General features: G+C 54.4%; 1 protein-coding gene across 3 annotated transcripts; it reads right to left on the bottom strand.

The window, feature by feature from the left end:
* Positions 1-2,595: 2,595 nt before the first annotated feature.
* ALDH4A1 (aldehyde dehydrogenase 4 family member A1) lies at positions 2,596-15,157 on the bottom strand. Of its 3 annotated transcripts, none has more exons than XM_030507758.1 (15): positions 15,031-15,157; positions 14,050-14,143; positions 13,079-13,171; positions 12,909-12,956; positions 12,641-12,796; positions 11,990-12,139; positions 11,800-11,874; positions 9,194-9,381; positions 7,891-7,964; positions 7,215-7,411; positions 6,781-6,828; positions 6,256-6,408; positions 5,234-5,355; positions 4,449-4,567; positions 2,596-4,318 (listed from the first exon to the last, which is right to left on the bottom strand). In XM_030507758.1, exons 2-15 carry the CDS (start codon positions 14,116-14,118, stop codon positions 4,206-4,208), a joined length of 1,605 nt encoding a protein of 534 aa, XP_030363618.1. In that variant the 5' UTR covers positions 14,119-14,143; positions 15,031-15,157; the 3' UTR covers positions 2,596-4,205. The 3 variants fall into 3 exon arrangements, with proteins under 3 accessions (XP_030363618.1, XP_030363616.1, XP_030363617.1); XM_030507756.1 differs by having other exon boundaries at positions 14,938-15,144; XM_030507757.1 differs by lacking the exon at positions 15,031-15,157 and adding an exon at positions 14,472-14,906.
* Between the last annotated feature and the right edge of the window lie 638 nt (positions 15,158-15,795).

Below are 15,795 nucleotides of genomic sequence, written 5' to 3'. Positions count from 1 at the left end.
GGGAGCCCTGCGCTCTCCCAAAGCCGCAAAGCGCTGCAGGGACAGGGGAGCTCAAGCCTCAGGCAGGAATAGAAGGAAGGGGGAAATAGCATAAGGCAGAAAGAGAGAACAAATTCCGCATTTGTGGCTCCCCCGGCTGGAATTGTGGGTCCAGAAGTTTTTCAGCCTTGGGCAGTTTTCCAACAAGCAGAGCTTAAGCGGTTTGTAAAGCTGGGGTTTGGTTTGGGCCTGTCTTTAAATGTATTCCCTTTATCCCACAAGCATCCCCAGCCCTTGCCTGCATCCTATGTGGTTCTTCACTCTCCTGTAGCATCCATGTCATGAATTTCTTCTGGCCTCTCCTTGGGAAACATGGTGAAACACAGGGTCCGAACATCCCCTTTGGTACCAGCAGAAGGTAAACCCAGACTCTTGGATTGCATTTAGTACCTGCTCTCCAGCCTGAGACACTGCCTGGACAGGAAATCTGCCCCTAGGACACTGGATATAGGACTTTTATGAGGAAATCAGGCAGGTAGGGAAGGGAGGGAGCCCCGAATGTCTCCCCTGTATTGTGTCTGCAGCATAAGAGTGTATTTGGTGCAGTATTTCCACTGGCTGCAGTCTGCTGCCCAGTGCAAGGGGTCAGCCCTCATTCACTGACATCAGGGGGAGGTTTTGGGCTCCCTCCAACCTTCTTTAAGCCAAATCCAGCTCCTCCTCTGTGGTTTAGTTCTTGTGTTCATGTGCTGAAGTGATGGGTCATTCATTCCCCTTCACCCTTGGGATGTGGTGCCCTGTGCCCTGTCCTGAACTGCAGCCATTCCCTATGCATGTGTTGAGTGGGGAATTGTAAATGTTACCTTTCCTTTACAAAGGAAGCGTGGTCATTGCCTCTCCTGTTGAATCTGGGATTGCCCAGAAAGCCAGAAGCATCCCTTGGGACTAAAAGAGCCGGGTGGCTGTTGCTGTGCTGGTGTCCCTGTGGCAGAACGTGCTGCCCATCCGCTCTCCCATTCTATCTCCCCATGAGCGACCTGGTCCAAGCTGCCTCAGTTTCCTGCTTTGCTTTGCTTTAAAGCTGAGTCTTGCTCCTCCCACCAAGGGCTTAGACTGTCCCAGTGCTCGGGGTGGTTTGCATTAGCACCTTGCACAGCCCATGGTGGCCAGAGAAGGTGTTTGAGCTCCATCCAAGCAGCATCGTGCTTGCTCTGGCCTCTCCTAATGCCATCCCTAACGCAGGACACCGGAGGGTTTGATCTGCCAATTAGCCTCAGCCGGGGCCGCTAACGGGAAGCAGATGGAGCCATGTATTATCGGAGGGGAAAATCTGCCACTTCCCAGAGAGATCCTGGCTCATGCTCCCGCCCGGCTCCCGGCTCCGAGGATGGATAGTCCAGTGCTTCAGGATGCAGTGGGGGACTGCCAAGAGCCAGGCCAGCTCCGGCTGTGCGTGGGAATGGGATTGAATCCCTACCAGAGATGCTCCAAACCTGTTGCCTCTCGTTGGGCCATGCAGTGCCCTTACACCCTCCCCAGAACCTTTTCCCCATCTCAGTGGAGGGCAGAGAGCTCCGGGAGCATCCCAGGGGGCAGGAGGGTGCCTGGGGGTCCGCTGCACAAGCCTCTGTCTCTCCCAAACCCCTCCAGAAGCATTTATCAGCTTCAAAAAGGCAACTGTTTAAATAGCATTAAGGGACTGATTTAAAGTCACAAAAAGCCATGAAATTCAGAGTTAAGGCTAAAAAATCCACTTGACACTCTGGCCTTAAATCATAAAAGGCGTGAGCCGAAGGCAGCAGCGCTCAGCTCCTGGGATGCGGCATTCCCGATCTCCAGGCGAGGGGGTGCGAGACAGAGCCCTTAATGAGATTTAAATGAGCTGATGGAAATCAATCGGGAAAGGTTGGAAGATGCCGTCCAGAGGAGCTTTGGGAGGGTTTATCCTATGCTGGGTGGCAGGAGGTGACTTGTCTGAATGGGACATTGCTGTGGTCCCACCTGGATGAACTCAGGAGGTTTGGAGACATTCCCTGAAGGATCCCAGTGGGTTCAGTCCTTTCCTCCCTGCTGAGGGATTGGGGTGGTTTTGGAGCTGAACTGGGATCCCATGTGCCCTCCCAGTGCACAGCACAAGGATGCTTTGTGCAAACCCGGATGATTCTGAATTAGGCGCTTACATGATGGTCCTGCCTCATGCAAGGGCAATGTCTTAGTTTTAGCAGAGAACACAAAACTGGGTTGGTTTATTATGTTTTTCCCTCTCTGGAATGAGAAGTGCAGCCGAAAGGCTTATTTTGGGGGTCCTCAGCCTGGGGGCCCTGGCTTAGCTGCTAACAGATAACAGCAGAGCGGTGTTTGTCTAAGTAACAATCAATATACACAGGGTTGGTCGGCTCTGGATGCAGCAGCGTGAAGGAGAACCCACAGGTCCCAAACTGAGCAGAGCTGTCCGGATAAACAGCAAGAGCCTGGTCAGGTGCAGTTTGGAGAGCACCTTATTGCTCCCATCTTTTCTCACCACGTTGCATGCATGAAAAGTACCAAACACACACACTCAATCTAGCTCTGGATTTGGCAGCAATTTGAAGAAATCATTCATAAAAGAACACAAAGGGAGTTTGAAATTTATTTTATTGCAGATTTTCTCAGTTAAATCAAGATTCACACATATCAATGCAATTCCTTCATGACCTGCATGCTAAATACCAGCCCAGGCCTGGACAAGATCCATACTTAATGCTTATTACAACAGGGTTCTCCACTCGAGCTGCAAATCCTGAGAATTGAACAGTTATTAATTGTAAGTGTTACAAAGGTTTCTAGATTAGAAATGATCCTGGAAGGATGCAAGACTTTGTGCTTAAGATCCCTTTTCCTGTTCTCATTGCAGGACCCACTGGTGTGACCGTGCTGATGGAGAGGCAGCACCTGCACTAGTCACACCAACAGGGACCACAGAGGCCAGAACTGATCTAACTTAATGCCAGGGCAGCTTGCAGAGCCTCAGCGATGTGCCTGTGTCAAAACCAGCTCCACAGGCCAGAGCACGGCCCTGGACAGAGCACAACAGCCTGAGAGATGCATCTTGCTCTGATTATTGCAGCCCTCCACTTGCTGTCCTAGCACCTCCTGCTAATTAAGTTAAATTCCTTCAATTTCCTTTTCAATTCCTTCCAGGGATTTGAGGGATGCTGCAGCTTGTGCAGGAATGGTCCTTTCTTGAAACACCTTCTCTTAAAGTCTTTCCATTTCCTACAGCGGACATGCAAGGATTGGAGCAGGGGAAGCAGCCAAAACCCATGGGAGGCAGCCTGACCTTGTCACCAGTGATGAAACAAGGGGAGCAAGTGGGGTGTTGCTGCTCCATCTGCCCGATGTCTGCACACACCCTGAGACCATTTGCAAGGGACTGTGCAGGGAACCCCATCTGCTGCCTTCAGAGCAGAGGAATAAGGCACTTAAACTCACCTCGAAGCAGCACCGCACTCGCAGCCGCCCTCTCCTGGTACAAGGTGCATTCTGTCAAGTTCTCTCCCTACATCAAAAACGTTTTGGGGGTGTCTGAGCTTTTGCCCTTGCTCAGGGATGGGGAGAAAACACAGCTCTGGGCTCCCACCCCATCGATTGTGGTTTAAAGCAAGCCCAGCTGCCCACAGCTCCGGGAAGGCTGGTACAGGCAGCCCTCAGCTTCCTGTGATTTCTGCTGGTGCAGCTCCCTGGGGACACAGGGAATGACACTGCTTTTGGCAGGATAGGGCCAGCCTCTTAATGATAAGCTCCTGCTTTAAATGCAGCCTCATTGACAGGGAACTGTGCTGGACCGGTCGGGATGGACAAAACAGAAGGCCAGGTTGGATGGGGCTTGGAGCAACCTGCTCTAGTGGAAGGTGTCCCTGCCTGTGGCAGGGGGTTGGAACTGGATTTTAAGATCCTTTCCCACCCAAACCAGTCTGAGGTTCTATGATAAAAGGCAACTGAGATCCAGGTATGCAACCACACTCCTCCAGCACCCCTGAATTCATTAACACATCACTCGTACATGGACCACAAGGACTTTCTCTTCTGCGTTTACAGTTTAATAATAGAATTTTCCTTTAAAAATAAAACCTAAGCTCAGGTTAGAGATCAGTAGATCTAAGTGCTTCTTAAGGGTGTAGCTGCAAGGCCACTTCTGTGCGTTGAGAATCAGTAGTACCAGTGGGGCTGGGGAGGAGGAGGAGGTGTCACTGCATGTAGGCATAGCGCCAGTCTGCCAAGGGCACGTGTGTTTCTTTGATGGCCTGAGGAGACGTCCAGCGCAGGATGTAGTGCGGGCCACCAGGTTTGTCATTAGTGCCTGTTTCAGAAGGAAACAAAGTGCTGGTACCATGAGATGGAGGATAAAGGGACCCACCCAGAGGGGGATGCCGCTCCATGTGCCACCACACAGGTACGTGCTGTCTGTGGACAGGGGTTTCTCATCTCACCTGAGATGCGGGAGCCTCCGAAGGGCTGCTGAGCCACCACGGAGCCTGTCGACTTGTCGTTGATGTAGAAATTGCCGGCTGCATTGCGCAGGAAGCTCCTGGCCTCGTTGATGATTCTCCTAAGGAGGGATAGAAACAGCTCTGACAACCCAACAGCAACTTGTGTGGAGGCCTCTACTCTTCTATAGCCGCTAAAATCATGCCAAAAGCACATCTGTATGTCTTTGCATGGCATTTCCAGGGCTGCACACTATTTATAGAATCATAGGATCATAGAATGGTTTGGGTTGGAAAAGACCTTAAGATCATTCAGTTCCAACCCCCTGCCATGGGCAGGGACACCTTCCACTAGTTTGACATGCACTGAAGCAGGTTGTGCACACTCAGAGCTCATTCAAATGATCCCAGGTTTGTTTTCTTCTAGTTTGTTTCCAAGTTTTACTGTTATAAATGAAGGTAACTGTGACTTAAGGATGGTCCCTCATTGAGGTTGCACTGCTCTGAGCCCTCCTCCTACATGAGGAGTGTGTGGTGCATCCTTCTGTATGCTCCAAACATCGCCTCTAGGATACTTTCTCAGTGAAAAAGCATTTTTAGGCTTTTAATGATTACTTTAGAGGCATCCCCTTCCCCCCTCAGTGGGAGGAGGGCGAAAAGCAGCAGGAAATGCTTTCCTTCACCCTCACCGTGCAGCACAGGGCTCCGGGGAGGAACGAGACAGACGGTTCACCCCAGAAGGGCAAAAGCATCTTCGCTGTGGTGGCAGAGCGGGTTTTGGCACTTACTTCTCCTGGGCGAAGATCGCCCCCGTGAGGCCGTAGGGTGTGGTGGTGTCGATGAGCTCCAGGACCTCCTTGTACTGCTTCTCCGGGTAGACGTAAACCGTGAGGATGGGGCCAAAGATCTCCTGTGCAGCAAGAAAACAATAAAGCACTCAGCAGGGACAGCCTCCAATCAGCACCCGATTAGCTATAGCCGTGATGAAGAGCAACATCCCTGAGGAGAAGGACTTGGGGGTGTGGGTCAATAAGAAGCTCCCCATGACCCGGCTTCAGTGTGTGCTTGAGCCCAGAACCCCCCCGTGTGCTGGGCTGCACCTCCAGAGCGTGAGCAGCAGCTCAGGGAGGGGATCCTGCCCCTCTGCTGCGCTCTGGGGAGACCCCCCCTGCAGTCCTGATCCAGCTCTGGGGCAACAGCACAAGAGGGACGTGGAGCTGCTGGAGCGAGGCCAGAGGAGGCCCCGGAGCTGCTGCGAGGGCTGGAGCAGCTCTGCTCCGGAGCCAGGCTGAGAGAGCTGGGCTGGGGCAGCCTGGAGAAGAGAAGGCTCCTGAAGGGGAGACCTTAGAGCAGCTCCAGGGCCTAAAGGGGCTCCAGGAAACCTGGAGAGGGGCTTTGGACAAGGGCCTGGAGGGACAGGCCAAGGGGAATGGCTTTAACCTGCCAGAGGGGAGATTGAGATGAGCTCTGAGGCAGAAGCTCTTCCCTGTGAGGGTGCTGAGGCGCTGGCACAGACTTTTCCCAGAGAAGCTGTGGCTGCCCCATCCCTGGCAGTGTTCAAGGCCAGGTTGGACACAGGGGCTTGGAGCAACCTGCTCTAGTGGAAGGTGTCCCTGCCCATGGCAGGGGGTTGGAACTGGATGAGCTTTAAGGTCCCTTCCAGCCCAAACCAGTCTATGATTCTATGATCCCTGCACCAACTTACCATACGGTTGACCAGCTCATATCCACACACTTGGTTGATATCTCAGGGTGGGACCTGCAGCCCCTTTTACACCTTTCCTGCCACCTCCCCACAAGCTGCTCTCACCTCTTTCATGATGGGATCCTGTGGGTCTTTGCTCTCCACGATGCACGGCTCGATGAAGTACCCGACGCTGTCGTCGCAGCCGCCTCCTGCCAGGATGGTGAGGTTGGGTGACTTCTTGGCGTGCTCAATCCACTTCTTTATCCGTGCAAAAGACTGAGAAAAGGCAATAATGAAGAAAAGAGTGTGGGTTTGGGGTCTAAAACAGGGTTTGGGCAACCCCTTTCAGGGCCATGCTGCTCTTAGCACTCCTCCAGCTCAGGAGGAGGAGTGGGAGCTGGAAGTACAGTCCTGGGCACTCTGAACCTTGCACCTGAGATGGTTTCTCAGCAAAATAACCCACTAGTCAAGAGGGGTGGTTACTAAGGCATGCAGTGCTCCAGGAGGGAGCAAAAGAGAGCTGAGAGTCAGCTCTAATCACTGATGTTCATACCTTGCTGTAAGCAATAAAAACATTTAACCCAGCACTTGGTGAAAGCCCGGTGGTGTTACCTCCTTGCACCAGTAGAAGAGGAGAGATGAGCTCACCTTGTCATCAATCACTGCAGAGAAAAACGTCCTAAAGTCCTGCGTGGGCTGTGGGAAGCCAGAAAAGAGGGAATGTAAGTACCTACTGAGCCAAAAAGCCAACTCTGACATTCGGAGGAGCTGAAATTCCCCAAATAACATTCCCTCCCGCTCCAAGCACACTTCTGGTCCAGGGCACAAGCTACCCCTTTTCAATTAGTCTGCATCATTCAGTGACTTCCACAATCCTTCCTGCAGACACTGGCTACAAGTTAATTTCTAATCACTATAAAGAAGAAGATGAAGGGGGGGACGACAGCGGGGCGGTGGTGGGGAGAGCCAGTGGATAAAAAGCTCGGTTCAATAGGAATTAGTAGCCAGTTACCGCAGTCTCTAATCCCATCAACCACCCGCTGAGCCGCAAAGCCCTTCAGCAGCCCGGCAGCTCCGCTCACATCTCCCACTTTGATCTTCCCGTGCTCCTCCAGTAGCTTCTCTTTGATCTGGGGCCACAGCGAGGCCGGGGCGTAGAGGCGGGAGCACGCGGAGCATTTCTGGCCGCTGTACTCGAAGGCCGAGCGCAGGGTCCCGTTCACCACGCTGCCCACGTTGGCGGAGCTGTGCACCAGGTGGAAGTTCTTCCCTCCGCACTCTGGTGGGAAGGGAGGAGAAGGGACAAGTGAGGGGTTGTCAGGGATGTGCAGCCCCCAAAGAGCACAAATCACAGCCACGTCACTGGGGTAGCTCGCCCTGCCTGATCCGTGGTCCCTCCGTTGTGATCCCGGGGAGCACAACCCTGGAGTTCGAGGAGGCTTCCAAAACTGATGGATAACCCAAGTTCCCAATCTTAGTATAGAGGCTCTGCAATCCCAGAGCAGCACCTCCTCCTGCCCAAAGCCCCCACCATAAACACCCATGCCATGCCAGTGCTATAAGTTCCTCCACATGCCCAGCACAGCCACGCAACCAACTCCTGCCACAGAGGATGCCATTTACCGTGGCATTTGCTCCCTGCTCCCAAGGAGAGGAATCCTGGCCATTGCTTCAGGTTCTCCCCTCAGCAGGGGACAAGCTGAACCCCCCATCCTGCACGGCCTCCCCCCCACAAAAGGTGTAAGAAGCAGCAGTTACCTCCAGCCAGACGTGGGAAGTTGCGGTAGTGATCCAGGTTTTCTGATACCTGCTTCCAGAGCCGCTTGAAAGTTCTGGAATAGGAAGGAGGAGGCGGTCAGTGCACCTTTGCCTTTGCATGGGGAAAAGGCATCAGTGGGTGATGTACTCTGCTGAAGGGGACCCTAGGAAACCCCTGTGTCTTATCCCTAGAAGAAGGGATGCCCTGCAAGCAGAGATGCCAGCTGAAAGTGAGACCCTAAGGACCCAAAGGTACTACAACAGCAACAGTTAGAGAAGTAAGAAACTGTTGCAGTGTCACAGGTAAGACCTCAGGAGTGAGCATCCAGCTGAAGTTTGTGTTCTTTGCCTTTCCCCTGTTCCTTCTGGTCCTTACTGTGACAAACCCCTTGGCTGCAAAACAATAAAAATGCTAATAGCCTCCCAGCAGGAGGCCCAGCCGCTAATACTAATTTATGAGCTTCCCACCTTTAAAGCACAATGCTCATCAGACCATGTCCTTCGCCGGTGGAGCGGGGTCCCCGGGTTTAATAGCCCGTTGCAGGCTGCCAGGGACCCTCAGAGTCACTAACACACCACGACGAGCAGGCAGAGCACAGGTTTGCAAAGCTCCGTGGAGCTGGCACCGCTCTGCTGCACAGTGAGGTGCGTTCAGTGAAATCACAGCAGCCCTGGGAGATGGGGCAGTGTCACAGGCAAGTTTGTCTGTTCTCTGCCCTGAGTTTAGCAACAGAAACTCCCCGCTATTAAATTATATACAGATTTCCTTCCAGTGCCTAAAGGAGCTCCAGGAAACCTGGAGAGGGGCTTTGGACAAGGGCCTGTAGGGACAGGCCAAGGGGAATGGCTCTAACCTGCCAGAGGGGAGATTGAGATGAGCTCTGAGGCAGAAGCTCTTCCCTGTGAGGGTGCTGAGGCGCTGGCACAGGGTGCCCAGAGAAGCTGTGGCTGCCCCATCCCTGGCAGTGTTCAAGGCCAGGTTGGACACAGGGGCTTGGAGCAACCTGCTCTAGTGGAAGGTGTCCCTGCCCGTGGCAGGGGCTGGAGCTGGAGGAGCTTTAAGGTCCTTTCCAACCCAAACCAGGCTGGGATTCTATGATTCTATGAAATGCACTCCCTGTAGCAAGAAAACCCAGTCAGACACTTTTCATCGGTTGTAAACCCCTGCCTCAATTCCATGGTGTAAGGATGGTCGACTGCCTGCCTGCTACCCCACTCAGTGCTGCCCTACATGTTCAAAGGACCAGCAGATGAGCACCGGCGGCTCCTCACCCCTCTCCCCTCTGCTCCCCTCCCAACGTACGGCACGCTGCCGGTGAAGTTGAGCCCGCAGAAGTGCTCGGAGCTCGTGACGGTGTCTCCAAACACAGGCCCATCCGCTGGCACAAACTGCACGATGTTGGGGGGGAGCCCGGCCTCCAGGAGGATCTTGTAGACAGCGTAGCTGGAGAGCAGGGCAGTGTCACTGGGCTTCCACAGCACCACGTTCCCCTGTGGGAGAGGATGCAGTGAGCACGGGAGGAAAGGCTTCAGCCCACACATGGGTGTGCAATGCTTAAACACTCTGGTGAATGTCTGTCCTGCAGCATACAGTGGATGGGACCAGAGCAACAGGCACCTTCGGGTGATTCACACCTACTGGTTACCCTCAGTGTTGGTTTTGACAAGGTCTGTGATTGCCTTGCTCAGCTGATGGCACAAAAGTCGTCCCTTTTCACAGCACTGCTCACTGTGCACCTTTCACACCCTCCCTTGCTTGGGATGCAGAGTTTTGCCTTCCCAAAGAGGAGCTGCAAAGCACAGACCCGGTTTATGTGTTGGGAAATGCGATGGCACCACTAAGAAACATGCTTACGGCACCACAAGTGCTGTCACTCGCTCTGCCCATGTGTGTGTGTCACTCACTGTGTTCATGCCAGCCCAAGAAGGGAAATAAACCCTCCCTCCTGCATTAATCCTGCACAAGCAGCAGCACAATCGGCTGCAGAACCCAGCAGCAGGACACTGGCAGCAGGATCCCACCCCTTTGGCTCCACACCACCGTCCTGCCCTCGGCTCTGTGCCCAGGGACCTCCCCGTGTCACCGTCACACTGCCTGGCCCCACCACATGTGGCTGTGCCACAGGGTCACAGTTCTGGGGGGCCAGAGAGGGGTTTGGACTCTGCCTCCACCAGGCCCCTGCTTTAGAACCATAGAATGAATCCCAGACTGGGTTGGGTTGGAAAGGACCTTAAGATCATCCAGTTCCAACCTCCTGCCTCTCCAGGGACTCGTGGTGCAGGGAAAGCTCCTTCCTTGCCCCTTAATCCTTCCACTCCAAACAGTGAGAAAACCACACTGTAAAATATCCCCAAGCAGGGAAATCTAACTCAGGGCATGATCAGTGACAGCATTCCCAGCAGCAACTGCTCCAGTCCCAAGGAAATCCCACTGCCAACGCTGCAATGGCAATACCTGTGTTGATCTCTCCAGATATTTAGGCAAGAGGAATGTTTAATCCCCTGGGAAGCACGCTGTGGTGACTAAAACACTTGGGCTTTAATTAATATTCACCTATTAAGTACCATTTTCTCCTACATTTAATTCCAGGTACCACTGCCAATGAGTTTCTCAAGGCACCCAGTGGTGCCCTGCTCCTTTCTGCCCCAGGCCCAGGGCAAACAGGGGGATTTCATCCTGATGCAGCAGCCTGATGGGAATTCGTCTCAACCTCAAGGAGGGAGAGGTGGATGCACTGCAGGGTGCCCAAAACAGACCTGGCATCACAGGCTTGCCCCATCCCACCACGGTTCATCTGCTCTGGGATGAGTTTATCACCACATGTCCCAAAGCCAAGGACCTGCCCCAAATCCTGGGGTGGGAGGAATGCATCTCCCTTCCCCCAAAAACTTCCCAGCTCCACATTGGCTTTACCCTCGCCCTTCCTTCTCCTCACTCCTCCCCTGCAAAAGTGACAGGTTCAAATGCTTTGCCTTGAATATAGATTTAAAATGGGATGTCCCCAAATCAAAAGCTTGGTGTTCCCCCTTATGGCTGCCTCTTCTACCTCCAACACAGGATGCTGCTGCTGGAGGGACTGTCTTTGGTGCCAGGATGAAATCTGGGCCTAATTAGTAAAGAGCTTGGGACAATTCTGTGGTTTATTTCCTTCCAGTGTAAATTAATGAATCCTGGCCCAAACTCATCAGGTTGTTGGTGTCTCTCCCCAAAACCCACCCTGCAAAGGCAGGTGCTCCCCGTGCTCGATGGGCATGTCAGGGTGGGACACATTAGTTGTTAACTAATGCTGTGTCTTTCTGGACCATCTCTCATGTCTGCCAGGATCAACTGTCTACCAGTTCAGTGCTAAATCCAGGGCCACGACCTGCTCCCACCTGCCTTGGCCCTAACTGTACCCAAAAAGCATCATCCAAGAGGAACCTGAGCAATGACAAACTGAATACACTTCTGTGTCACAACAGCACCCTGTTCACCGAGCAAGCACCACGCAAGAAAACAAAACCCTCCTGCATTGCTCATCTCCCCTCCCTGCTGCAGCACCCCAATCTTCTCTTGATCTAAACCCCAGCCTAGCAATGGAAAGACAAGTTGCTCCAGAAGAAAAACCCAGGTTTGAGGCATTTGTCCTTTTCCAACACTTCCCCCATTACACCTGCCCATCAGTAGATAGGTCTAAGATCCAGCCATTAGAATGCCTTCTGGTAATTAACAACATCTAAGCCTAATTGCAACACAGCTGATGGAGTTCAAGGGGACCAACAGAAGCAGGACTCCTGCTGTGTCCTATTGAACAGCACCAGGGAGGCTGAATTCACTCCCTGCAGACCCCAGACCAGGCAAGCTGCAGCCTTGGAGAGACCAGGTCCTGCTCCAGCCTTTCTCTCCACAGACCCCACCACAACACTCACCATCAGCGCTGGAGCCCCTGCCAGGTTACCACCGATCGCTGTGAAGTTGAAGGGAGAGATGGCTGCCACGAAACCCTGCGGGTGGGAGAGGAGAGCAACCAGTGAGACCAAGGAGCCTCCTCTCGCTGTGGTGTGACACCACAGACTGGCTGTAACAGGGAAGATGCAGAAGCAGGGGCCAGCTCCTCACCTCCAGCCCCCGGTAGACCATGCTGTTGGTGCTGACGTCCACGCTGATGGGTTGGGTCTTCTCCAGCTCCAGGGCATACTTGGCATTGAATCGGAAGAAGTCGATCAGCTCGGCGGCAGCATCGATTTCCGCCTGGATCACTGTCTTACCCTGTTGTGTCAGACAAAGGCACTGAGAGGAGGCAGAGGGGAATGCTGCAGCGGTGCAGCTCACACAGACCATGTGCTTGCCTCTGAAAGACGTGGTCTCCTGCAAGCCCCCTTTGCACTGAGCAGAGGCAAATGCCACCCATGTGGCTGTGCCTGGGGACATCACGTCCACTCGTGTTCCCCCACTGCCCTTTAGTACCTCTTCTGGGGCAGCCAAGGCCTTTTGCAAGGGTAAACCCTGATAACTGCAGCCCACCATGAGCTGATCCTGTCCCCATGAAGCCTGACTCCCGGCTTCACCTCCCTTCTTTGTCAGCAGAGAGACCACAGTCAGCCTGTATCCCTTCACAGTACAACTATAGGTGATTCAAACATGCCAGTCATTCCCACTGCCAAGCAATACATTGGCAGCTCTTCCTGCCCTGCTTCCCAACTCCCTGCTCCCCACACTCCCTCCTGTGCACCCCATCTATCCACTGGGTCAATCCCGCATCCCCCTGACCTGTCCAATCATGGTTTTGGCCAGCACTTCTGCTCGCCTGGGGCCGCTCAGCATGTCAGCTGCCTTCAGGAAGATCTGCGCTCGGTCCTGGACAGGTTTTAGGTCCCATTCCTTCCTCGCTGCCAAGGCAGCGTTAATAGCTTTGTTAATGAGCTCCTGCAGGAGAGAAGGGGAAAGGCAGCAAGGAGGAACCCACCACCACTCTGTCACCAGGCTGGAGGGGAAAGCGAGGGGCCACCCATTCCTAGGCACAAACCAGTGCACTCACCTTGCTGGCATAGCAGAACTTGGCCACCTTGTGTGCATGGTTAAATGGCTGAAAAGAGAAGAAGTGTCCACAGTTATAAGCCCAACAGATCTCCCTCCTGCTGGGTACATCCCTCAGGTACATCCCTCTGTCCGTTCCCACTTCTTAAAGCAGTTTTTCCCCATACTCACTGACAGCTGGTACCGCACTGTTGGTGTCCACACTTCTTCTCCCCCGATCACACACGGGATGGCTTCTGTCTTGTCCTTCAGATCAGCAAGTGCCTGATGGAGAGGAGGAGAGCACCATGGTGGGAGCTGCACATATGGATCTCCCTCTCCCTCCGTCCTCCCCACCAGCCCTACAAGCAAAGGGAAACCCGGGGACAGGCTTCCTTTGGGCCCTGGGGTGCCCACAGGCAGGAGGGACAGGAACGAGAGTTACAAATCCAAGTGTCCCCAAAGTATCCTGGGCTGCATCCCCAGCAGTGTGACCAGCAGGTCAAAGGAGGTGATCCTGCCCCTCTATTCTGCTCTCATGAGACCCCACTCACAGCACTGTGTGCAGTTCTGGTGTGCCCCAGCACAAGAAGGACATGGAGCTGTTGGAGCAAGTCCAGAGGAGGCCACGAGGATGAGCAGGGGCTGGAGCACCTCCCGTATGGAGACAGGCTGAGAACATTGGGGCTGTTGAGGCTGGAGAAGAGAAGCTGCTGGAGACCTCAGAGCAGCTTCCAGTGTCTGAAGGGGGGGCTACAAGGATGCTGGAGAGGGACCTTCATCAGGGACTGCAGCGACAGGACAAGGGGTGATGGGTTCAAACTGAAACAGGGGAAGTTCAGGTTGGAGATAAGGCAGAAGCTCTTCCCTGTGAGGGTGCTGAGGCACTGGCACAGGGTGCCCAGAGAAGCTGTGGCTGCCCCATCCTTGAGCTTGGCAGTGCTCAAGGCCAGGTTGGACACAGGGGTTTGGAGCAACCTGCTCTAGTGGAAGGTGTCGCTGCTTGTGGCAGAGGGTTGGAACTAGATAAGCTTTAAGGTCCCTTCAACCCAAACCAGTCTGTGGTTCTAGGAAAAGGAAAGGGAACAGGATGGGGCTGCCTCCCACCAGGGAAGAGCCTGGTCTTTAAAGACTCCCAAAAGCCCCATCCCGTGTGCTGGTACCTTCTGAAGCGCTGCTCTCTCGGGGCTCCCTGGCTTAAACTCAAGGATCGGCTCGTTGGTCACAGTCATGGCTGAGTGGTGCCGCCATCTCCGCCTGGGACAGGAGGAAGACAAGACACCGAATCCCACTGGTTCTCTCCTTCCCAACCTCCCAGCAACACGTGGTTTTGGCTCCTTGTGCAAACCAGCCATGCGTGCCCAGGCACAGCCCTGTGTTATTGCTCCTGTCCTCCACCCACCCATCGGATCACGATGCCAGAGCCAGGAACAGAGCCTGGACATAGCCACCAGCCAACTATCCCCTCTCCCCGCTATGGAAAAGATGCTGGGAAAGGAATTCCTAAGGGACAAGTCGATCCTGTTTGCTCCCACACCCCAGCGCGTTGCCAGCTCCTGGTAAAGTCCAGGGGGCAAAAGCCAACCTGGTCCCCGCTGCCCGCTCCGGTGCGCGGCTGGACCTTGGGCTGCGAGTTTCCCAACCCCGATTCGGCGTGAAACTGCCGAGCTCAGCAATATCGCCCCCAAAAAGGGGGGAAAAGGGGCAAAAAGGGCAAGAGGGGGAGGAAAGGCCTGTGTTGGGCAGCGGGGAAGGTGCCGGCGAGGAGCCAGCGAGGGCTGGGCCAGCAAAAGGGAATAACGGCCCCGCACAGCAAAGGGGAGCCCCGATAGGAGTGGAAACGCTGCGAGGAGCGGTTATCGGGCGGGATTTGGCTGTTCCCACCCCGGGAAAGGGAAGAGGAAGAGAAAAGGGGAGGAAAAAGGGAAGGAGAAGAGGAAAGGGAAGAGAAAAGGGAAAGGAAGAGGAAGGGGAAAGGGAAGGGGAAAAGGAAAGGGAAGGGGAAGGGGAAGGGGGAAGGGAAGGGGAAGGCGCCGGGACCCGTCACTCACCCGCCGCCCCTCAGCGCCCGCCACATCGCGGCCCCGCCGCACTCCCCGGCCGCGCCCACACCACCGCGGATAGGGGGGACACACGGGACACACCAAGCGCATCCAACGAAACGATGAAGCCCAAGGGAGCGGGACGCGGGGGGCTCCCGGAGCGGCCCCACACTCGCACACTCCCCGTGCGTGCGGCTGTGCGGGGTCTGTGTGTCCGTCCCACCCCTGCTCCGTGTGCGGGGTGTCCCCCCCCCGGCCTGTGTAGTCCCTCCCCCCCCCGGAGGCGGTGGTTGCGTCCGGCCAATGGGGAGGCGGCGCGCCGCGGCACGTGAGAAAGGGCGGGGCGCTGGAGGGGATAAAAACCCTTAATTAAAGAGAAATTAAATAATAATAATTATAATTAATAATAGTAATAACAACAAACGACCCGAAGAGCGGCGGCTTCGGCGGTGCGCGGAGGGTAGCAGCAGGTCCCAGCCTCGGACCTGCGCGGGTACAGGCAGCAAAGGGAGGTGAAGGGGCTGCTCCTGCACCTTTAGGGACCCAAAATTATGGGAAAAACCGGGATTTCACCCCAAAATAGGGACACGGCTGAGGAGGAGGCTGGTTGTTGCACGGGCTGTGTTTAGTTCCAGAGGGAAAGCAAGAGTTTAAGAGTGGCAGCTGAAAGATTGACATTTTTAGGGGAGTTTGGAGTATTTTGGGGTACTTTTAGAGGTAATAGTTTAGGGAAGGTTGAGGTACTTTTAAGGGACTGTGGGGTATTATTTTGGGGAGACTTTGGAGTACTTGGGAGCCCAGGTGGGGAGCCAGGGGGAGAGGAAAGTTACATCCCCCTCCTCAGCTCCAAAGCCACAAGGAGTTTGT

Source organism: Strigops habroptila, chromosome 16 (genome assembly GCF_004027225.2).
Source record: "Strigops habroptila isolate Jane chromosome 16, bStrHab1.2.pri, whole genome shotgun sequence".
NCBI lineage: Eukaryota > Metazoa > Chordata > Aves > Psittaciformes > Psittacidae > Strigops > Strigops habroptila.
The sequence above is the reverse complement of the archived record's forward strand: the minus strand, read 5'-3'. Positions and strand labels throughout refer to the sequence as shown.